Raw genomic sequence first — 23,554 nt, forward strand, 5'->3', positions numbered from 1 at the left:
AAACATCAGTAAATGTTTAATATGTCAGATGCTTCTAGAAGAGAAAGGACAAGTTATTCACTTCTTACATGTCTTTTTGAAAGCTGTAAATTGTAAGTTCAGGAACTTTATTTCTTCAACAAAATTTAACTGTCTCACCAGGGGTGGACTGGGACAAAAAACTCGGCCCTGGCATTTTGGACTAGACTGGCCCACCACCTTTTTTTTTTTTTTGGTGTACTGAATGTGTATACCAACTGTGCAATACCTTGAGGCCAAGTTCATGGAAATTAGTGAGAGTGGACACTTAAAATACTTAGAAAATCTTAATTTATTAACACAGAGAGAGAGAGAGAGAACCTGAGTGAGCGAGAGGGGGAGAGAGCGCACCCGAGCGAGCGAGATAGACAGAGCACCTGAGCAAAAAAAAAATTGTGGGCAATTTATTTTATAAAAACATGGACGCAGATAATTAATGCAAGCATGTGAGCAAATATTTTATGGCACATATTTATTATAAAGCATCATAAATAAATTGTACTATAAGATTGTTATTTTCTGCATTATGAAATATCTACCTAAACCAAACTGAATTGAATTGGCCCTCTTGTGAACTTCACTGTATAGCTCTAATCCACTACTGATGAAGGCACAATTTATCTTCATTAAGCATCTCCCTGAAATGAGTTTTTGGAACTTGGGATGTCTGCGGTTGTAGTGGAGGTGACGGCGAACCGAGCGGTGAACATGTCAGTGCAGCTGAGGAGAGACATGGCATGAGAGCAGAGAGCAGGAGGAAATGGATTACTTTGCATGTCCTGATCCTTGACTTTTACAAAACTTTTTGAATCACCACCCACAACAAAGCACAAAAAATCCAGTTGTGCAAAAGCTATTTACCACTATAAATGCAACCAACAGGAGGTGGCTCACATATTGTGAGAAAAGTCATGCTTTATTTTGTTTTGTATGTATTGCATTTGGAAAGACCACTGACACAAGCTCATTTATTACTGGGATGTCTGATTGTAGGCATGTGCACCAGCGGACAGATGAGCATGAGAAGAGTAACGTAATTTGTGTGGTTGACTGTGACTTCTCTCTCTCCTTCACTCGCTCTCTCTCCCGCTCTCTCTCTCCCTGATCTAAGAATTGTTGCTGTGCTGTGGTGGAGTTTACATTTTACAGTGTCAATAAATTAAGATTTTGGAAGTATTTTAAGTGTCCACTCTCACTAATTTCCATGAACCTGGCCCCAAGGTATTGCACAGTTGGTATACACATTCAGTACACCAAAAAGTAAAAAAATGTGGTGGGCCAGTCTAGTCCAAAATGCCAAGGCCGATTTTTTTTGTCCCAGTCCACCCCTGGTGCCAATTCACAACACATGTCATCTCAAGGCACTTTACAGTTAACCAGATCTTACAGTCAGATTGATTCAAAGTTTTCTATCTAAGGAAAACCAGTTGATTACATCGACTCATTGACTCGAAGGCAATCCCTCACACTTAGCATGCTTGTAGCAATAGTGGAGAGGAACATATCCTTTTTAACAGGAAGAAACCTCCAGCAGAACCGGGATCAGCGTGAGCGTCCATCTGCTGAGGCCGACTGGGGTTCAAGGAGAGAGAAGCAGAGATACAAAAAGCAACTGTGAAAGGTGGCCCAGTCCAGGAAACACACAGCCAGGCAGACGAGCTCTGAGCCAGCTCCCATGTCAGAGGATGAAGAGAGCACATCCAGCTAGTCACAGAGAAACAGGACTACACTGAAAAACAGGCAGATCTCGAACACCTAAAAATCTTACTCAATTGCAATTAAAAGTTACTTGATCAACCATCTATTTATACCTTTATAGGTCACTCAGTGAAATACTTTGAACATCAACATTTCAAGCCAATAGTGTTACTGGAATCCAGGACAAGACCTAATTATATTTCTAATTTTCAGTGTAATTTTAAAGAACCTTGATTAGAACCACTCCGCTACAAATTATATACCATCTGTAATGAACTTCAGCATAAATAATGCCACAAAAAATGAGGAAAGTTATTTTTATTACTTCTACTAAAAAATGAAAACAAGTGTGTCTTGTTTCTCATATTTTCTCTATGAAATAGAAGTTTAAGGTTGAAACTATAATCACAAAGAAATGGAGAACTCCTACTGAACAACTTCACATTCAAACTAACGCTTTCATAAAATTACAAACTACAAATTATAACTGCCCTGAGTTTCTCACATTTGTTGAACATCATGCAAATTTCTAAATCAGTGTTGTCCTAATTCAGTTCTAGCGGCTGTTATCTGCCATGTTGAAATTGCATTTCTAGAAAAACAGCGAGAGTGGATTACAAAGCTAAGCTGAGCCAAAGGTAACCAGTAACTAGGAGGTTCATAGAAATGTATTGGAGTAGAAAGAAAAAAATATTTAACTCTGAAATGTAGTGAAGGGAAACTTCTAAAAGCCCTCCAAAAATATGACTCAAGTAAAGATACTCAAAAAAAGTACTAGGGCAAGTCACAGTTTTTGATCACTAGCATTCCCTGTACAAATGGAGCCCCCCTGTCCCTCAGTGAGGTCTAGAAGCACAAGATCTATATCCAGTCATTCAGCAAAGATTCTGCTACATGGCTGTACTTTTTACTTTGGCATTTGACCAATTAGATGAGCCCTTGAATAATATTTTACCTACTGTAAATTAAGTTGGGGGAAAAAAATAACAAGTCAAGAAAAAAGGTAAAAACCTAATTGAAAAGTTTCAAAGTAAAGTTAAAAAGTTAATAAGCCTAGTTAGTAATGATATTTGGGTTTATCAACTAAAAAATGTAGGTGCCAGTATCAGCATTAATGCATCTAAGGGCATGTTGCACAAAAAAAGTTTTTCTTTCACTCTTAAGAGTATTTTCATGAATTTCTTATAGAAGCACTTTTGTTATTTTCAGGCAAGTTGTTTTTTCTTATTACATTGACATTCATTTTTGCCATCGCAATATCCATATTTTTTTTTAATGTTACAAAGGTAATAAGGTATAGTCCTAGATTCCAGTAACACTATTGGCTTGAAATGTCTGTTTTCAAAGTATTTCACTGAATGACCTATAAAGGGATCAATAGAGTAAACAAGTACCGGTATATTTACTTTGTTACTTTAAACCACTGAGTTTCATAGAGGGTTTGAAGTTCTGAGTTCGAGCTACACTCCCACGGACTGCCACTCTGGCTCCTTCTTAGCCCCACTCTGCCAAATGCAGAAGTAATTTCATTGTACTTGTGACGGTGCAATGATAATAAAGATAAATTCTATTCTAATACTTTGACTAGGCTAACTGATCCTGGGAATCTACTTTAATTTCAAGCAGTTCTCCTGAAAGCTGAACTTCTCTCCCAATCTCTACATAAACTGCCTCCATCAGGTTTTCTTCTAATGCAGCCATGTCTTTTCCTTAATGGGTGGTGCTTTTACTCACAGCAGCTGGGATTACAGTAGTAACCCAATGGTTCAATTTAGGTTTATTCATCTGACTCGCCTGTTTTAATCCAACTGGGGATTTCCCTCTGATTGAAACTTGACATTTCTATGCACTTCATAAAAACAGAAATTGAAATAAATAACTTTTTAAAATTAAATTTAAAAGTCCAATAGAAGTAAATGTGGAATGTCAAGCTCTTGGGCACCCCCTGCTGGGCCATCTGTTCATAAACTAATTATAATACAATTCAGAAATGATAAATATTTGCAATTTGAACAGCAGTTCTGCTTATGGATTTTAACTTGTGCTCAAAATAACATTTTGGTTTCCAGTCAAATTTTCTCTTTTCTGCTTTAATAAATTCACTTCATAGGAAGGTTTTAGCTATGCCATGGGAGATCATCTTGTATTTTCCCCCAAAAATGAGCATCAGAGAACATCCAACCTATCTGGAAAAGCAGATGTTACATTTTATTCACAGATTTAAATCCACATTTTACAATCATTGTGAAAATATCTGAAACCAGCCGACTGAGTTCTCCCTCCTGCAGTCTGCATCTTCTCAGCGCGATGCCTGCAAAAGCAGCGTTTGATGCAGGAGGCAACAAAAACGGAAAATCAACTGAAGGATGCGACAATATAAGGAGAGAAAAATAACAAAAACGTTCATCTGTCAACTCGTTTCAATGGACGCAATCAGTAACACAAACAAAAAAGTCTGTTATTCTAATTAGATTAGTTTTCTGCGCCTTTGAGGAAACCTTTAAGGAAATCTGAATATAATTGAACTAAACTAAAGGGCCAACTCATAGTGTTTTTGTTTGGCTCCACTTTTATCTCATTTAACTTTACAGAATCTTCTCTCTCAAAATATATTGAACTTTTCCAGCTCTACTGACTAATTTTTAGACAAAAAAAATAATAATTAACCATGTATTGCACAACCGATATAAAAAAAAAAAACAAAAAACAAATACAGGTTATTTTTTTAGTTACTGTTCTGTGTTGTTAGCAAATGAGTGTTTATATACAGCAACAAAGAAAACTTATAAACACTGAAGTGATAGTTAAAGCAGGATCGCTATCCGCTCTGATCCGTTCCCTCCTGCCTTGCACACACCTCTTTTTATACACTTGATGCATGTGTGTATATCTACCAACAATAATATGAGCACACATACGTATTGTCTTCAGTTTTAGAGGCACTCTCCCTATAGTTCAGTTAGGTGGTGTTAGTGATCCAAGTCGTCTAGCTATCAGGGTGGGAATAATAAAAAAAAAAAAAAACAGCCATCCTTTGGAAACTCCTCGGAAGACATCGTAAAAGCTATTTTAAATCCAGGAAAAAAAAAAACTTTCCCTCATCTCCATGGGTTTGCTTTGGGAGTAAAGCTGGCAGGTCTCCCCCCCAAAAAAAGTCTGTGCTTTGTTTCTTTGTCCTCTTCATCTGACGCTCTGCGTTTCTCAGAGTCTCTATAGATGAGGTGAAGTGCAAAGTAGGACTTCTCCTAATTTCCTCAGAGAAAAAATTGAAAAGCCAAAAAAAAGTTGAAATAGAGAACAAGAACGTGTTGCTCAACAGGAAGTCACGAGGGTCATATTTTCTCATCGGTCATCTCCAGGAACTGGGCGTACACGTCTCTGGAGCACTCCCCCTTCTGGTTAAAAAGGAACTTGTAGTAGCTGCCGTCAGCACAGATGGCTGATAAAGGAAGAAGGAGAGAGAGAGAGAGAAGTCAGCAGCTAATGGAGACTTGGAAACAAAAGCAGGACAAGAACAATCAGATATCTGGGAGGCTGACAGAAAGGAAGGAAATGCTGACGAGATGAGTCGCCTTCCCGTCCCTCTGTGAGCTTACCTATGACGGCGTTGGGCTCGGTTCCGAAGGCACACAGACAGGGAGAGCCCGATGGCACCTGGAACTTGGAGAAGCTCCACTTGGAGCTGAAGTATTTGGGGAGGAAGCTGGCGGAGGCCAAGCTGTAGAGACAAGATTACAAGGAGTTTAATGGGTTAAAGGTGCACTGAAAAAAAGATTCAGCAATATCCTCTGAGATATTGTTTTTTTTTGTCACATTACATAAACAAACCTAGATCAGTTTTTCTTTACTTTTTCTTTCAAGGAAAATCTAAATGATCAAATTTTTCCTCTAGTTGGACACTATTTCTAATAATTCAGCAGAATGCACAGTGGTGGCTGCATCATGCTGAGTGTATTTAACAGTTTGACACTACTCTGTGTTGGTCATGCATGCAAAGCCCTCATAAAATATATGTACATTTGTAAAAAAAAAAAAAAAAAAAATGAATTTCTTCCCCTGCCTGTCAGACAGACCCACCTCGACTGTTTGTTCCTTTTGGGGTCTTCGGCGGCAAAGATGTGAACCGTGCCGTGATCGCTGGATACGCAGATCAGGGATGCATCCTGGTTAAAGTTGATACTGAACAGAAAAAAAAATAAATAAATAAAAGTCAGCTCTAAACTTTGATGATGCATCTCAGATAGAGAAATGCTGGGATATTTCAGATTTTAGAGATTAGGAAGCAGCTTAGGCTAATTCATTCATTATAACTCATGATTATATCAGTTTTTAAACTTGATCTCATCGTTTTCCTGTTTAATATATATTCAAAATAAAATGCACAAACTCCACTAACCAGAGAGGACTATGAGCATAATTCAACATTTGATCATCCCTTTGAGCAGAGGAGCCTTTTTATCCTCACCAGTAAATGTTGGCCGTCTGGGATCCTCTCCTCAGCTCCTGGATCAGTTGCCCTGCAGACGTGTCAAAGATTCTGATCAGCGTCCCCTGTGGAAATGTGACAGGAGTAAGTCAGAGTTCAGGGTGGGGTGATGCTACAGCCAGCAAGCTCCTCCATACTTTTTCTGATGCTGTGGCTATTCTGGTTCCCTGCAGGTTGAGTGCAATGCAGCACAGCGCCCCCTCATGAGCGGGGATGTCGACAGGTGGCTTTTCAGTGTTGGCCAGGTCCACTATCTGCACGTGGCCCGAATGCGTTCCCGGGAACGCCAGCAGAGAGTTGTTGCTGTTTGGACACAGCACACATAGACCTGGAGCAGGCAGAAGGGGTTAATGTAAAAAAAGAAAAAAAAAAAATCTTTTCTGGATTGGCTTAAACCACCAGAACTGTTCTGATGATTAACAAGTCAGATGATCTGGAGTCTGTAAGTTTATGGGAGTTGGAACCGACCTTTGGGGTTATAGCAGGTCTCAAACACGTGCAGCTGATGAGGGTTGTGTGTAAAGGTGAACACTTTGATCATGGAGTCTAGGACCACTACGATCCTGAAAGAAAAAAACAAAAAAACACAACCCGCTCATGAGCAGCATAGCTAGGATCAGTCAAATCTTCCTGATTTCCCACAGTAAACACAAACATGGCTCCCTTTGGGCCACCGTACCTGTCACGCCGAAGCTTCACTGCTTTCACTTCTGTGGAGAACTCGATCTCAATCACCGTCTTCTTCTTCAGGTCGTCCCAGATCATCACTAGGACATCACAACGCGTAGAAATGTTAATTACGATTACAATTAGATCTAATGAAATCACACAGTGGAGATGAACAATTCCCTAAATCATCTTTAAATATCTATCTCCTAAAATCCCCCCTCAATCTGTCAAAGAATTGAAAACACACCTTTGTTGGTCGGATACTTTGGTTTCTTCCCTCCTCCCACTAGTGCCAGGTAGTTACACCTGAACAGCATCTCCACATGGCCGACTCCTCCCTCTAGGAACTCTGAAACACAAAGGGCTATTTTCCATAATCTCAAAAACAGATCTGTGCGCAGGAATGAGAGCTACAGTAGTTGTTACGACAGAAAAGTTGCAATGTGACGTGAAGGCTTAAAAAATAAAATAAAAAAAAGGCCTTGAAAGGCAACTTTTTAGAGAACTTAACATCCAGGGTCACGTGTTTGCAAGGAGGCTTCCTCAAATTTAAGAGGTTATATTCCAGTAAAAATGTAATAAATGTCAACGCTGCGTACAATCTGAAACGCCAAACAAGCATTTTGCACGATTGAGCAGGATGCATAAATAAAATGTTGATCTGTTAACTGTCTGGTTACCTTGTTTCTCCTTCTCTTTGAGAGGATCTGTGTTGTAGACACGGAATCCATTCTCCATTCCACAAGCAAAGCATCCTGGACATAAACAGAAAGATCCCCCCAAAAAAGGAACATTTTAGAGTCTTTCCCACTTAATCAGGTTAACAGGAAGAAATAAAGCAGCTAAAGGAGGAACCCCATATATATCAGATCCTGTTTATTAATGGGAACAAAACCATCAAACTTCATTAGGAATGCATAGAAAACTAACTGTTTTTTAAGTTAGTTAAAAAAGATCACTGGTCTGGGTGGAGTTATTATTTTTATTCTTTTAATTTTAGGTATATCAAAGTGTCACACTTTAACAAACGGTTCAAAAGAATACATTAAATTAAACATTACGGCCTGTTCTGTGCCTCTGGAGGTGGGTGGTGGAAATGAATACGTGGGTGTCGGAGAAAACACGTCTTTAACATATTTCTTTTCTAAAAACAACCAATAACATATAAAAGAAACAAATTACTGTGTGGAAATTAAGAAAATCCCAGTGCTAACGTTGACATAGCCGTTAGCCGCTATGTTAAAAGGAATTCCAGCTAGCTGTAGCATCTATGCTAAGTTAGCATCCAGGATATTAATAACCAAATTTCCTAAATAATGTTTAAATATATTTGACAGCTAAAGGGATTTGGAAACTATATTCTTTTATTTTAACGAGAACGGTGTTTAGCTATAAACAAAGGTGGGAGCTATATTTTTTTGGTTGGCTAAATTCCAGTGGGGAAGCTAATGCTAACATTAATTTACCTGACAGTTCAAAGGTAACATGAAGCTTTTAGCACATACTAGTTTTAAGTGAAAACTTAATGCTGGATTTTGGTTACGATGACCTGGTGCCACGTTTACAAATTAGCCAGGAAACGAGCTCTTGTTGTATGATGTTCCTCAACTGTATATATGACAGAGGGTGGAAAATATAATAAAGAGCATTAGGAGTCTGTTTCTTACCATGATCCTGGTTAAATCCAGCATAAAGAAGCCCATTCCCGTGTGGATTTGATGGTAGTAAATTCATGGTTGAGACAAAATATCCAGCGGCGTTAAACGAGCAAACCCAACTGTTTTTGACCGTTAGCTAGCTGGCTACCATTCTCCTCCTGAGTCGGATTTCTGCTGGAGAGGAGGAGGGCGGGGGGAGCCAACAACAACCCCGGGCTGTCAGGAGCATCGGAGGGAGTTCGCTTGTATCTGGCTGATGCCGTAAACGCATTTGTCTAAGAAGTAAAACTACGTCATCGTTATTAATCACAGTTGAGACAACCAAGACACACTTTCGTTAATTTCTCCAAGTGTAAAGTTAATCAATTTTGATCATATCTGAACACAGTTGGGAAAAACAAGCAATGCAAGACTGGGCGTGTAGTGTTAAACCCCTGTACCACACGGACAAGTGCACAGGCGAACAAGAAATTCACCAAAATACTATCCATGACGGCTGAGGCCGTTATATTATATCCGTGCTCTGTTTCAGTGATGGTGTCACATAGCCCCAGTGGCCTAATGGATAAGGCACTGGCCTCCTAAGCCAGGGATTGTGGGTTCGAGTCCCATCTGGGGTGAAATTCCTTTTTTTTTTTTTTTTGGTGTATTTATATAGTTAAGATTTATTTACAATATATAATAAAAAAAATTAACTGTATTGATCACATTGGAGAAATATGACTGCATTTAACCCATTCACTTGGGGAGCATTGGGCTCCCATTGTGGGGCGCAGGGTCTTGCTTAGAGACCCAGAGTGGCAGTGGGGCTAAAACTTGGAAACTCCAACCTCAAAGTTCCCCATAAGGCCGCCTCTCTCCCAAATTTTTTTTTAGCCCATATTGTCACAATGGGGGTCTACAAAACCATTTCTGATATTCTGTAACAGACATTCAAGTACCACACTGCTGATGAATCTATGCTCCATTCATTTTTATATCTTAAATAATAAAAAAAAAAAAAAAACCCAATCATATTTGAGACCAATGACATTTATTCAAGGAGAAAATCTTAACTTCTAAAGAAATAACATTGTAAATCACATACATAAGTATATGTGGAACTACAGAAAACATGTCTGTAAAAAATACAAGGATACATTTTTTTTATAGCTCAGTACATTTTTACATTTCTGCTGACGCAAATCTGTGGCAACCACATTTATTATGAACATTACTGAAGGTGTTTAAGTTTTCATGTCTCAAGGCAGCAGCCATACTGCTAGAGAGCTTTAACAACACAAGCATCTTGTTTTTATATTTCTGGCACATAGCTGAAGCTAAACTAACCTCCTTCATAAGGGACAAGTTAGACAAATCGTTCAACATTTTGTTAGAATTAGCATTGCGTTAATAGAAACTAGGAATGAACAAGTCTCCTGTGTCGTTTAAGGCCGTGCAAACTTGAAAAGCCCTTATTGCAAACTGCGCACACATACGGTCTCTCTCCAGTATGCGTTCGCATGTGTAGAGTAAGAAAACATGACTGGACAAATCCTTTCTCACAGATGGTGCACTTGAATGGTCTTTCCCCAGTATGGTACCTTCTGTGAATCTTCAGTTCTGCTGCCGATCTAAAAGACTTCTCACAGTCGTCGCACTTAAACGGCCTTTCTCCAGTGTGAATCAAAGTGTGCCTCACAAGGGCGTCCTTCCCAAAGAATCCCTTCCCACAATGCTCGCACGGGAAACGCATCCCCTTGTGGTGGAAGTTATCGTGTTTCAGGAGGCACCTTCTAGAGGTAAAGGTCTTCGAACACTGAGTGCAGGGGAAGATGGTGACAGGTTTTTCATCCACCGGTTCTCCAGTGTGATGCACGCGCTCAACATGCCTGGTCAGAGTGACGCCATGCCGGAACTTCTTGCCGCACTCCCAGCAAAGGTACGGGTACGCCTTTGTGTGTTTTTTCTGGTGTTCCACGAGGTCGGAGTACGAGCGGAACCTCTTAGAGCAGTGAATGCACTGGAAAGGCTGGTAACCGGTGTGTTTCCACTCGTGTCGGATAAAGCGCTTCAAACTGGAGAAGGTCGTCTGACAGTGCTGGCAGGTGAAAGGCTCGGTAGGGTTGTGCTCGTCGATGTAATGCTTGTGAAGGGCCTTGAACACGGGGAAGTTCTGCTCACACCGGTTACACTGGAACGGTGTGTGGGATTCCTTGTGCATGGCCAGGGCTTCTGAGTCACGGACTAGCTTCATGCACACCTCGCAGTACAGCGGGTTGTGTGTCTGCTTGTGAGAATCTAAGGTTGACTTGTACTTAAAGGCCTTGTCGCATTCGTCGCACCTGAAACAGTGTTTCAAATCATCTGGGGGATTCTCTGGATCCACCTGCTGCTCGGTGTAGCAAATGTTCCTCATATGGAACCTGAATGTTTGTCTGCATTTGAACTCCACCCTGCAGTGGGGACAATAGAACGGACCTTCCAGGCCACTCTTACTTCCGTCTGGACTTCTCTCTCCTAGCTCCTCGGACAACTTCACAGGAGCAATGTAGTCGGGATCCTGGGTGTCGCTGTCTAGAGGCTGATCATCGTCGAATCCTTCACAAATAACCCCGCTGGTTGACTGTTCACCGATCTCTGCGGCGGTTTGTTCTTCCTGAGAATCCTTGTCAGGGTTTATTTCAGCTGAACCCATACACTTGTGTTGCTGCAAGAAGCGTAAACTTTTATAAAACTTTTTGCACACTGGGCAGGCGATGGGCAGCTCCTCTGTGTGCTGATTCATGTGTCTCTGTAGGAACTTGGCCTGGGTCACCACTTTGCCACACACCTTGCACGTTCTGTCATCCAAGTCGCTGCCCTTGGCTGAACTCTGCGGAACCGAAACGTTGTTGGCGGCACTACCGCCCAACGTCTTGCCGGATTTCCTCCACTGCGACAGGTACCTTTTCATCTTAAGCCCTCGGTTCTTTCTCACCGGTCTCTCCCATGAAGGGTCTGTGTCCATGTCTCCCTTAAAGCCCCTTCCTTTACTTTCCATCTCGTAATCCTGATCGTCGTCTTCCGGGCATTTCCTTCTCCTCCCTCTTCTCTGCGGCTTCTTCTCCGCACCGTCTAGCACCGTCACTTGGCCGTCCTCCCCGATGATCAAAGTCCCGCTCTGCACATCGTGATGGTCTTCCACCATTTCCCCTTCGCTGGCCTCATTTAGATCAGAGACAAGGACACTGTCGCTTTCAGCCTTTACCTCGGCACTGATGCCAAACCACTGCGGCTGGGCGCACTCGAGTGTGCCTCCAGGTACCTCTACGTACATTTCTTTGTTATCAGATTCCACCTCCATCTCTGAGCAAACCGTGTACACAAGACTGCTCCCTGGTTCGGTTTCTGTCTGCTCACTGACTATCACAACTCTTTCCACACGAGGTAGACACAGAGCTGATAAGATACCGCTGTCAACAACGTAAGACTCTACAAAATAAAAACACAATAGATTATTTCAAGTGGAATGTGGTACTGACAGAAATGCTGGGAGTCAAAGGTATACTTACCAATATCTTCAAGCTGGATGAGGTTTTTCTGTGTGTCCAGCAAAGCTCGTAGATCTTCAGGTTGAACTAACGTCTCCATGGATTCGTTCAGAATAGAAGTGGTGTCACTCATCATTGCCACAACCTGAATCAAGACAGAAATAAATCATTCAATGTTCTTAAAACTACATTTTACATGCGTCGCCAGATTTCCTCTTTGAGATTATGTCCATACCTGCTGAAGAGTTTGAGCAGGAAGGAGCTTTTCAAGTCTGGCCAGAAACAGCCACATCAGAGTCTGAATCGCTTTGTCATATGTGGGACCAAAGTCTCCGGGGAAAACATCCTGAAATCCCAACAATTACATTAATTTTTCAAGTTTTCTGGATGAAGACCATAACATAGGGAAAGGGTTGCTTATATTAATTTACCTGGAAAAAGTTCCTCCTTTCCTCTGGATCTCTGAGCAGATTTTGAACAAGGCTGACAAAATGAGAATCAGACACTTCTGCATCAGACTGGAAGCAGAAACACAAGAACGTTATCTCAATTGCTTCCCACATCTTTTGAGTGTAGATCTATAGTTTTTGCAAACTGGTAGAAAACATCCATCGTCAAGCTTTTGATCAGAAAGCTTACCTCCGTCTTCCACAGAGACTTGAGGTTCTGCATTCGGTCCAGGTGGGGTTGAATAGCTTGAGGGTCAGCCGTCTCATCAGAACGGCAGAGTTCCAGGATCAGCTGCAATTTAAAAAGCACAAATAATCAATGAGGAAGTTTACTTAAAGGGGGCTACTTGAAGGCTCTTGCTACTTTATTTACAGAATGAAGGAGCAGAATCTTTTAGAAATGCAATGATTTCAAAGTCGTTGTGAAGCTCTAGTTAGCTGCCATCATCTGGCTAAATAGGTATAAACTGCTATTGAGAATCCTAAATTTAAAAGAAAGTGTGTTCATCTTTCACAAATGATACAAGCAATACTGAAGACACAAGGAGCAATTAAAAGATCTGATCTGAGGGGGGAAAATGTATGTTGTTGTGGCAACTTAGGAGCTCATTCTAAATGACTGCACACCATTTCCTGCCACTGTGCCTGCATAGCTCCAACTAACTTAGGCTACATTCACACTGCAGGCCATAGAGCTCAGGTCTAATTTGTTTAGTAGCAATTCTGTAGCAATGCCTGGTGTCTGACAGGAAGTCAGCAAAGTAAAACACAGCTGTTTTGGAGAAAATAAGAAGTAAAATGTCTGAATCACAAGGTAAAGCAGCCAGGTTCACTGTTTTTAGAAAAACAACATGTAAATGACAGCGGAGCAGACTGTCATACATAGTAAAAACATTTAAATAAACTGTTTACACACAATATGAGCTCAGATGGAAATAAAAAAAGTGATAATCTTTGAGCTTAGAAACAAAGTCGCTAAGGTTAAATGTGTGACAGCATTACTTATATCACTCCCCACTTTATGAAAATTTATTAAAAACGTGTAGCTTAACTTCACAAAAGGCTCTCTGAGAAACTCCTTCCCTGCCCTCACCCAGTCATAAACATTTCCATGGCCTTTGTTATAACTCTTTTTCATCCCTTTAAACATAGCTTATATTTTGAATATTAAAGTCCTTTACCTGTTCTATTACGGATGGTTGGTCATGAAGCGGTTCGCTACTTTGACCAACAGCCCTGCAGAGCTCGGTACATGTGCTCCCCCTATGCATAGTACCAGACTATACACACACTGCAGCCAGAGTGGCAACATAAAAGGCAACTTGAAAGGTTTTCTTGGAATTAAGATGCCCTCACAACATATACAGCATAAAAACTAGTGGTGGGCATAGATACATGTTTTTGCCAGAGGACTTCAAGGATCAGAAGTACTTAGACCAGGGGCTCATCACCTGTTTCCAAAATATATAAAAAAAACTGCTTGAGAAAGCTTTTATGATAACTGCTGATGACATTAAATACAAATCAATCAGATGTATTTGTGTTTACTAAGTGTTTATTCAGATTCTGAACTGTAGGCCTACATAATAGGTCATGATGAACTGTTTACAGTCAGAAGCTTTGTTTCACTCAGTTAAAGCTCTAATTCTTTTTTCCACCAGTCACTTAGGCAGTCATTGTAATTTCTTGTGATGCTGTAGTAGCCACAAGGGCTGCTGGGTAGTCAAGATGGGGAAAATCTCACCATTTTATTCTAATTTTGTGTGAAAGATTGTCGTTTACATTGGTAGTCTGTTCATGCTAAGCTAACATTATGTTCTGGAGGTTGCAGTTATAGGTGTTAACATTGGCACCATTGGAAGAACATTTCACCAGTTACTACTACATCAAACACAAATAAAAATAAGGAAATGAGAAGAACGTTGGAACAAAAATTAACTGTCCAAGCTTTGTGAAGTTTGGGACCAAACAGATATCAGAGCAAAGGTTGTTCATCAGAGAAAAGATCAATGTCGTTCTGGGTGAGCTTAGAAAGCTCAGGAGGGCAACCAAGATATTAGGGCTGTTTAACGCTAAACAAAAAAAAATGTCCAATTCTGAATATTAATTCTTAAAATCAATTCATTAAACCAAAGATCAATAAAAAAAATTTAATAAAAAAAAAAGCATCCTTACAATCTCCACAAACAACCATTTCTTTAAAAATATCAATAGAACCAGTACATAGCAGAACTTTAGTCATGTAATTTAGACCACACCTAAAAAAATTACAGTCACCTAATTTTAGATCCGACAGAATTGGATTTAAATCTTTAATATCATGACTTAATCAAATCTTGAGGTGTGAATTGATACCCATCTCTAATTAATATACAGAGATACAGTTACAGTGATCTGAAGCAGGTTTCTGGCAGCAGCTATATATTATTATTTTACCTTATTTTACCTCTGTTTGCGGTGCACTTTATATCATAGTGTTATTTCTTTTTGCTTTATTTGTAAATAAATAACATAAAATGCATTAACATCTATGTAAATTTGTTGCCCCACTTTAATAAAAAAAAAAACATTTTTATGTCAAGCCTGATGGGTTAGATCACATGACGAGGTACGTGGTTCATTTATTAAACAGCGGTACCGGATCAATAAGAGCCAATATTTTCAGCCCAAGTATTGGTATTGAATCAGATTGATGCATCTCTAATTTTGGAGCACAGACAAAAAATAAATGTTGGAGAATTTTCACTAACTCAACTGAGCTACAAAACTTGAAAGGATCTGTGCCCAACCGGACTAGACTTACCCGTGCTCTGAGGCCCAGAATGAGTTCTGCTCGTTGCCTTGTAGAAAGAAGCTGAGGAACCATCTCTGTGACCATGAACACAAACTCCTCCAGCAGGCCATAGTCAGACACAATCTTTTGCTCCACAGTGTGCCAGATTGCAGCAGACACCAGGCGGATGGGGGACACCAGCAGACGCAGAGCCGCGGTGGGAAGGGTAGGACCTAAAACACAGACACAGTCAGGGAGGGTTTAGAAAAGATGACCGGCTTCAAAAGTTTAGATTTTTGGATAAAAGCAACTACATGGTTTATTAACATTCTTAAAAATTCCCTACATATCTAAAAATGTAACTTTGCTCAAGCTTAAGTCTTTTTTCACTTTTTTAAAGATGAAAACATCTTGCCTTGCAGATTAGCATTTTCTGAAACTAAGATGAAACAACCTTCCTTTCTGCTCCATAAGGATGAAACTGTTTAATCAAAATGCCACTGCAGGCCCCTCAAGACTTGTCCTTGAGATTTTCTCTGCAGTCTCAGACAGACAATGTCTCATTACAACTCTGAAGGTTAAACCTGATGCTCCAGACAATTCTTAACCTCTTTAGTGCGACTATTGAGAAGACAGCATATTACCCCCTGAAGAGCAATTTCAGACTGGCTGCACAGACCGAGTGAGAGATTTCTCAATTTCAGAAAGTGACCCTTCAGTAAGATAAAACCCAGCTTCATTTTCACTTTTTTTTTGCCTTCAAACACCAGAGCACTAGAACAGATACTACAGGGTTTATGCATGGATGAGTGAATGTAATTTTATGCTTTTTAAAGCTCTTTTAATGCCATCAACAAGTACCCCCCCTCTATATATATATATATATCACTGATTCTTGAAACTTTGGCAAAAACATGTCCCACTAAGAAAAGTGCTAATTCTGTTGGAAAGAAATAACATTTTCATGAATAAAAACAATCAAGGTTATAATCAGGGGGTCCTTTGCACAAATGCACGGTTCTTTTAAAGTTTTTTTTTATTTTATTGTTAATTTAATGATTATATGCTGGCCCATTGCCTATAAAATCAATTGTCCTTGGATAGGAGATAATCATTTCAACATGATTAAAAAAACAAAAAGTAATAATTGAATTGAATAATATCTTTACCAAATGAAAGAGTACATTTTAATATGTTTTTAAAACTACAAACAGTGAGTTTTGAACAATAATAACCATTATTTTGTGATTGCTCAAAATGTGTCCCACATATTTGTCACCACCGTCAGATATTTATAAAAAGCAATAAAATCAGGAAACTAAAAGGTCAACTACATTCCTGAGGACCCCATTTTCAAATCTTAAGCTCTACTGGATGCCTTAAGGTCACTCAAGCTCCTGTAAGTTTGCTATTTTCTCTTAAACTTGTTCATATTTTTGGACACTGCTAATGTCACAACCATAACATGTCAACACCGTCTCTTTTGAATAAAAAATATTAGATTAGATTATGACATAAATGTTTACTTTTTAAGAAGAGGTCTAAAGTAGCTAGCAACGGAGGGGAAACAAGATGGCTAATGTGAAAAACTCATGCATATCATGTGAAAGAATAGGATTTTGTCACCACCGTCAGACGTCACCACCGTCAGATTTTCTGTCTGACGGTGGTGACAAAAAACTACAAATGGTTCTCAACGGAGGCTAGAAAATAATTGTTGATCTGTAATGTTTCATTAACCTCTTTTATATTTTTATTTATGTAATTCCGCCTAGATTTCTTCCATATTGTATAACCCTAGGGGATGGGGTGTGCCTTCCCTGTCTCTCAATTCACTATTATGCCATGTTCATTTGGTTTACATCATTTGGGATGCACATAGTGCACCTACTACCTACCTACATAGCACATAGTATACAATATTCCTTGTAAGCTATGGCAGGGCAACATTTAACCAAATCTAACATTTACTGTAATTCCCCCCAATTTCATAGTCATTACACTCAACTTTGACTTTATGTATTTTAGGAAGTTATGGCTAGGAAGCAGCTATCTGTGAAGGAAAGAAGGAAAAGAAACAGGGAATATCAAAAGAAGTGTGAAGGCCTACTGACAAAAAACCTACATATATTCAAGCAATTACTCAGAAGGTTCAAAATTTCTACCATAATGCAGCACGAATGACAACTGACAAACAGGACACAATCACACGCAAGAAAATAAAGCATCAGAGAATGATTCTGACTGATAATGATATTTCTTAATTGTACCTTATATTCCTTGAAAAATATTTGTCACAGTGCTCATGATTGTTATTTTTTGGACCAAATAGTTAAATAAAGTTAATAAGCAAGAAACCATTGACTTGAATTGTATACAGTTTGGAATTGTATGTTGAAATGAGGCCACTGTCACCACCGTCAGTTCTAAAGTCACCACCGTCAGAGGGCTTTTTATTCGTTTTAAATGAATATGCTTGCAATATGTTTCTTCAGTGCTGTTCTCTGATTAAAGTAATAGTCTCTTTTAATACAAAAATATGTTTGTTAAATAAAAAAACATGACTTTTTCTATTTAGGCTTAAAGTAAACGTTATCTGATGTTAGATATTTTAAAGGACTACACTTGAAACAGTTAAAAAAAATTAACAAAAATTAATATTCAACATTTAACAGCATAAATGTGTGCTAACAATGCCAGATAAAGATTTAAAAACTCTAAATACTTATTAGATCAAATAAATAAAAAATAATTAGCTTTTAATTGTGTCTGATGGTGTTGACAAAAACAAAGTAATAACTGGAAAAATGCCTATTTTATGAAAGAAATACAAAATGAGGAGGTTGCACCTGTACACTGCTGAACAGCCAAGACCTTGGTCTATAACAATATACCTTCAGATTTTGTAATCCAACTAACTTTTTATTTTCAAAATTAAAACCTGTTTTATCCAAATTCCCAAGAATCAGTGATATATATACACACACACCGTCATATTTACATACATGATTACATTTAATGAATTTTAATGCCATTCAAGTATTTATTGAATTAATGATTTTTAATGACCCACGGAAACCATGTACTAGAAATTTTTCTAAATGTTTGGCATCATGTTTTTAACTTCTGTCTTTTCCCGTTTTGTCAATACTTTGCCAGAATAAAATCTGTCATAGCATATAAAAAAATTAGTCCTGCCTTGCTCACAGCCTGCAAAGGTTAGTTAGACTGTGCTCAAGTTAATTAAAACTTCTGCTCCGAGATCTGCTGGCAGCCTAACAAACCATTGATTGTGCCTCAGAGGAGACTTTAGCAGACAGACCAGTTCATTGCAACTACAATAATGTATAAACCAGTTGGTCTGCATTTAGAAAACATAAAAAAAAACTCTTTGGTTGCTCAGCTGTTTCTGTTAATGGGTATATTTATTACTTTTTCATTATAATGAATGATAAAACCTAAGGACATATAAGAAGTAATAGTTAAACTAAACACAAAGTCTGATTTCACCAACAAACTATGTTTGAATCTTTCAATACAGGAGATTCGTCTTTGCTGTCAAGACAAACGTGTGAAGACAGGCATCCAATAAATGAACCTGGCACCCAAAGATAGCCATTTTTACTTAAAGGATGTTCTATAGAAAAAGGCCAGATGACTGTTAAAAACAGAACAGCTGGGAATCTTGAGGGAAACAGTCGAGTGTGGAGCCACTTCATGAAGGATGTTGCAGCTGTTGGACGCAGCATTTGCAGGGTTAAAGTTAGTAAGGGCTCCAGCACCAGCAAGGAAAAAAATACCACAGATTTGAGTCTAAATAATATCTAAATCAGAACCACAAAAATGTACTGCATTTATGTTCTTATGTTGGCACTGCCCAAATTAAAGTTGCTATTTTTAATCCCACAGTTCTATGTTCTTTTTCTTGAATCATATTTTTGGTTGGAATTTCAGTTGGACAGTGCATATCCCGTATATGCCATATATGTACATATATATCTTTACATTCTGGCTGATATATACAGGTGCTGGTCATAAAATTAGAATATCATGAAAAAGTAGATTGATTTCAGTAATTCCATTTAAAAAGTGAAACTTGTATATTATATTCATACATTACATACAAACTCATATATTTCAGATGTTTATTTTGTTTAATTTTGATGATTACAAATGACAACAAATGAAAATCTCAAATTCATCATATCAGAAAATTAGAATATTGTGAAAAGGTTCAAAATTGATGGCCCCTGGTGCCACACTCTAATCAGCTAATTAACTCAAACCACCTGCAAAAGCCTTTAAATGGTCTTTCAGTCTAGTTCTATAGGCTACACAATCATGGGGAAGACTGCTGACTTGACAGTTGTCCAAAAGACGACCATCGACACCTTGCACAAGGAGGGCAAGACACAAAAGGTCATCGCTAAAGAGGCTGGCTGTTCACAGAGCTCAGTGTCCAAGCACATTAATAGAGAGGCGAAGGGAAGGAAAAGATGTGGTCGAAAAAAGTGTACAAGCAAGAGAGATAACCGCACCCTGGAGAGGATTGTGAAACAAAACCCATTCAAAAATGTGGGGGAGATTCACAAAGAGTGGACTGCAGCTGGAGTGAGTGCTTCAAGAACCACCACACACAGACGTATGAAAGACATGGGTTTCTGCTGTCGCATTCCTTGTGTCAAGCCACTCTTGAACCACAGACAGCGTCAGAAGCGTCTTGCCTGGGCTAAAGAGAAACAGGACTGGACTGCTGGTGAGTGGTCCAAAGTCATGTTCTCTGATGAAAGTAAATTTTGCATTTCCTTTGGAAATCAAGGTCCCAGAGTCTGGAGGAAAAGAAGAGAGGCACTTCATCCACGTTGCTTGAAGTCCAGTGTAAAGTTTCCACAGTCAGTGATGGTTTGGGGTGCCATGTCATCTGCTGGTGTTGGTCCATTGTGTTTTCTGAGGTCCAGGGTCAACGCAGCCACATACCAGGAAGTTTTAGAGCACTTCATGCTTCCTGCAGCTGACCAACTTTTTGGAGATGCAGATTTCATTTTCCAACAGGACTTGGCACCTGCACACAGTGCCAAAGCTACCAGTACCTGGTTGAAGGACCATGGTATCCCTGTTCTTAATTGGCCAGCAAACTCTCCTGACCTTAACCCCATAGAAAATCTATGGGGTATTGTGAAGAAGAAGATGCAATACACCAGACCCAACAATTCAGAAGAGCTAAAAGCCACTATTAGAGCAACCTGGGCTATCATAACACCTGAGCAGTGCCACAGACTGATCGACTCCATGCCACGCCACATTGCTGCAGTAATACAGGCCAAAGGAGGCCCAACTAAATACTGAGTGCTGTACATGCTCATACTTTTCATGTTCATACTTTTCAGTTGGCCAACATTTCTATAAATCCTTTGTTTTTATTGGTCTTCAGTAATATTCTAATTTTCTGATATGATGAATTTGAGATTTTCATTTGTTGTCATTTGTAATCATCAAAATTAAACAAAATAAACATCTGAAATATATGAGTTTGTATGTAATGTATGAATATAATATACAAGTTTCACTTTTTAAATGGAATTACTGAAATCAATCTACTTTTTCATGATATTCTAATTTTATGACCAGCACCTGTATATACATACACATACAAACTTCCTAGCTGCCACTAAATTTGCATTATCCTACTCTGTGACTCATTCGTCTGATAAACCAAATCCAATTTACCCTTTGTAAGACAATAAGAGCATTTGACTGCTCTAAATTTGCATGGTCATATCAACAAGACAAGCCTCTCTGTGGGTCAGAACAATTGTTTATTGCGCTGCCACACATGCATCAGCAGTAAGATTTCAGAGGATCATCATTAGCTACAACATAATGACGAGGCTTTGAGTTTGTTAAGAGAATAAATTAATATGCTTTTTGAGGGTGTACATAGAGGTCTTCCACTGAAGTTTAAAATTGAAAAATAAACTGATATGATGAGCAAGTCCATGATATTTTGGCCCAGGAAATGTCTGGCTTACATCAGATTTAAAATAAAATAAAAAATACTTTCAGGGTTTTAAATGTATGATGACCTTTGGACAGAAAACCAAGCCAAATGTTTATTTGATGTTGTTCTGAAAGGCTAAATATTTCCTTAACAAAGCAGCTTAAGTAAGGAAGTCACATAATACAAGGAGTCTTATTCTAGCCACTAAAAGGCCTAGATGTTTATCAAAATTCCCTTTATTGGTTTGTTTTTTGGTGGTTTTGAGAACGTTTTACATGTTTAAGTAAAGCAAAATGAATAACCCCCCAAAGCACCAGACAGAAGTACCTATTGTGTTGGCATCATCTTCATCACGTTTTTAAACTCTTCATAAATTTGGGATGGTGAAATTTAACATTATCTTTTGTATATTACGCAGTAGTGGTAGTAAGGTTAATACTTCATATTCACAGGATAAAAGAAAAAAAGTGTCAAGTTATCTTGTTTATATCTGCGTTTTACTGAGCTAATGAAAGTCAACAATTTACAATGACAATATATCACAAAGAAGTAAAACTCAATTTACATTACTAAAATATAAACAACTTCGAAACTTAGTTCCGGAAATATTAGAGACAGCTGCAAAAACACGGGAGACATTTCTGTAGCTGGCCTAGCAATAACCTAGCCTTAGCCGTGTTAGCCTAACCGCTTCTTAGCTACCTTTAGCACGAGCTGTTTTATTTCAACTTTACAGCATCGAAGCAGGGGCACAAGAAGGCGGATAAGAACATATATAACTCCAACGAATCAAATTAATTAAAAAACAATGTTGAAAAACATATATTTTACACGTTTAATACGCTGTTATTCCCGCGCGCGGGGTACGCTGCGGCCTAGATAAACAAATCTGTCAATTAGTTTTTTTTTACAAACCGGGTAACGCAGAACTTCCTCCGTCCATCGTTGACACTCACTGTAATAACATTACAGTACGTAGATTTGCCGTTTGGGAATCTTCCGTAGGCAACGGGATTTCTTTATCACCGGCTCTATTCGATACCAAAAGACTTTCAGGCGCTAACTCTGCGTCAGTGGTCGCTTTACGTTCCGTTTGAAAACACCGTCCGGGCTGAAAGCTACTTCGTTACGTTCCGTTCCGCTTTGTGGCGACCTGTTCTTCTTCTTCTTCTTCTTGTTTTATTGGCGACTTGCAACCAAATGGAGCATTATCGCCACCTACTTGTTCTTATTTATATTTCCTTAAATCCTTAGGTTTAGTCCAGTTTGTTGAAGATAAGATGACATGATTTTAAGTACTGTCTTTCTGGATTTATTTGAGAAGATATTTTTAATGTCCAGTTGTTTGATTCCTTCATGTTCCAGTCCTTTCCTTAAATCTATTCTTTGACTTGCATATTTAATACACTCAAACAGCACATGTTCTATGGTTTCTGGTTGACTACACATGTCACATTTTCCTGTTGGATGCTTCCCAATAACATGCAGTGATGCATTTAGCCTCGTGTGGCCTAACCTAATTCTACTAAACATCCCCTGTTCTCTCCTGCTCTTCCCAAGAGGCTCTTCTTCTCCCACCTTTTGCTGTATCCTATATAAATGTCTTCCTTTATTTCCATTATCCCATAATTTTTGCCACTGTACCTTAATTTTGCTTCGTATGTACGATTTGATTTCTGTTTTGCTAATTGGTACTTTTACTTCTACCTCATTTATCGACAACCCCTTCTTAGCTAACGAATCTGCCATCTCATTCCCTTTAATGCCACTATGTGCTGGAATCCATAAAAACTGAACATCAATCCCCAGATTATGTACTCGGTATGATAACAAATTTTCTAGCATAATATCCTCCCTACATTTAGATACCGTATTTTTAAGACTAGTCAATGCTGCACTTGAATCTGAACATATTAATATTCTCAGGGGTTTGACTTCCTCTATCCAGTATAATAGAAATGATCAGTTAATCTTTTAAACACCTTAACTTTTAATTCAGGAATGTAAAATGCACAACTTGTTTTTCCATTCTCTGGATTTTTTGACCCATCAGTGAATATATGTACATAATACCCATATCTCTCATGAATCAAAGTGTTCACATAAGTTTGTATACTAAACATGTTATTTCTTGAATTTATCTTCTTTAATAAAGAAAGATCAACATTAGGTTGAGGTAGTAACCATGATGGTATAGCTGGCATTAAGACAGTTAGACTAACGTCCCAATTATTGATTTCTAACTCCTTGATTATCTGAATAATTCCCTTACTAAATACCTCCCGTTTAATTT

At 38.7% G+C, this 23,554-nt stretch overlaps 2 protein-coding genes and 1 non-coding gene across 4 annotated transcripts; 1 reads left to right on the plus strand and 2 right to left on the minus strand.

Annotated features, from left to right (window-relative positions):
• Window positions 1-3,899: 3,899 nt before the first annotated feature.
• Window positions 3,900-8,818, minus strand: wdr45b (WD repeat domain 45B). Of its 2 annotated transcripts, none has more exons than XM_038277934.1 (10): window positions 8,539-8,818; window positions 7,552-7,626; window positions 7,119-7,235; window positions 6,882-6,969; window positions 6,671-6,765; window positions 6,340-6,530; window positions 6,182-6,267; window positions 5,794-5,895; window positions 5,313-5,434; window positions 3,900-5,155 (listed from the first exon to the last, which is right to left on the minus strand). In XM_038277934.1, the coding sequence occupies exons 1-10, from the start codon at window positions 8,603-8,605 to the stop codon at window positions 5,049-5,051; spliced, it is 1,050 nt and encodes a 349-aa protein (XP_038133862.1). In that variant the 5' UTR covers window positions 8,606-8,818; the 3' UTR covers window positions 3,900-5,048. The 2 variants fall into 2 exon arrangements, with proteins under 2 accessions (XP_038133862.1, XP_038133863.1); XM_038277935.1 differs by having other exon boundaries at window positions 7,119-7,220; window positions 8,539-8,808.
• Window positions 8,819-9,076: 258 nt separating this feature from the next.
• Window positions 9,077-9,149, plus strand: trnar-ccu. The gene has a single exon. It is a non-coding gene; the product is annotated as a tRNA-Arg (tRNA).
• Window positions 9,150-9,540: 391 nt separating this feature from the next.
• Window positions 9,541-22,367, minus strand: LOC119778610 (zinc finger protein 99-like). Its single transcript, XM_038277936.1, has 7 exons — window positions 22,177-22,367; window positions 15,294-15,496; window positions 12,681-12,782; window positions 12,473-12,559; window positions 12,277-12,387; window positions 12,063-12,186; window positions 9,541-11,982 (listed from the first exon to the last, which is right to left on the minus strand). Exons 1-7 carry the CDS (start codon window positions 22,202-22,204, stop codon window positions 9,929-9,931), a joined length of 2,709 nt encoding a protein of 902 aa, XP_038133864.1. The 5' UTR covers window positions 22,205-22,367; the 3' UTR covers window positions 9,541-9,928.
• Window positions 22,368-23,554: the final 1,187 nt, after the last annotated feature.

Source organism: Cyprinodon tularosa, unplaced genomic scaffold, assembly GCF_016077235.1.
Source record: "Cyprinodon tularosa strain WSP-4 unplaced genomic scaffold, ASM1607723v1 ctg136, whole genome shotgun sequence".
In the NCBI taxonomy this organism is placed as follows: domain Eukaryota; kingdom Metazoa; phylum Chordata; class Actinopteri; order Cyprinodontiformes; family Cyprinodontidae; genus Cyprinodon; species Cyprinodon tularosa.

Bases quoted from the DNA above. Each gene is read 5' to 3' on its own strand.
- wdr45b (XM_038277934.1), bottom strand. From the start codon at position 8,605: ATGAATTTACTACCATCAAATCCACACGGGAATGGGCTTCTTTATGCT. The intron at 6,970-7,118 runs GTGTGTTTTCAA...GTGATGTCCTAG, and splicing joins AAAGTATCCGACCAACAAAG to TGATGATCTGGGACGACCTG. The intron at 6,531-6,670 runs GTCGGTTCCAAC...TGCCTGCTCCAG, and splicing joins GACCTGCTATAACCCCAAAG to GTCTATGTGTGCTGTGTCCA.
- LOC119778610 (XM_038277936.1), bottom strand. From the start codon at position 22,204: ATGGACGGAGGAAGTTCTGCGTTACCCG. The intron at 12,783-15,293 runs GTAAGTCTAGTC...TTTAAATTGCAG, and splicing joins TTCTGGGCCTCAGAGCACGG to CTGATCCTGGAACTCTGCCG. The intron at 12,187-12,276 runs GTATGGACATAA...GTCTTGATTCAG, and splicing joins CTGCTCAAACTCTTCAGCAG to GTTGTGGCAATGATGAGTGA.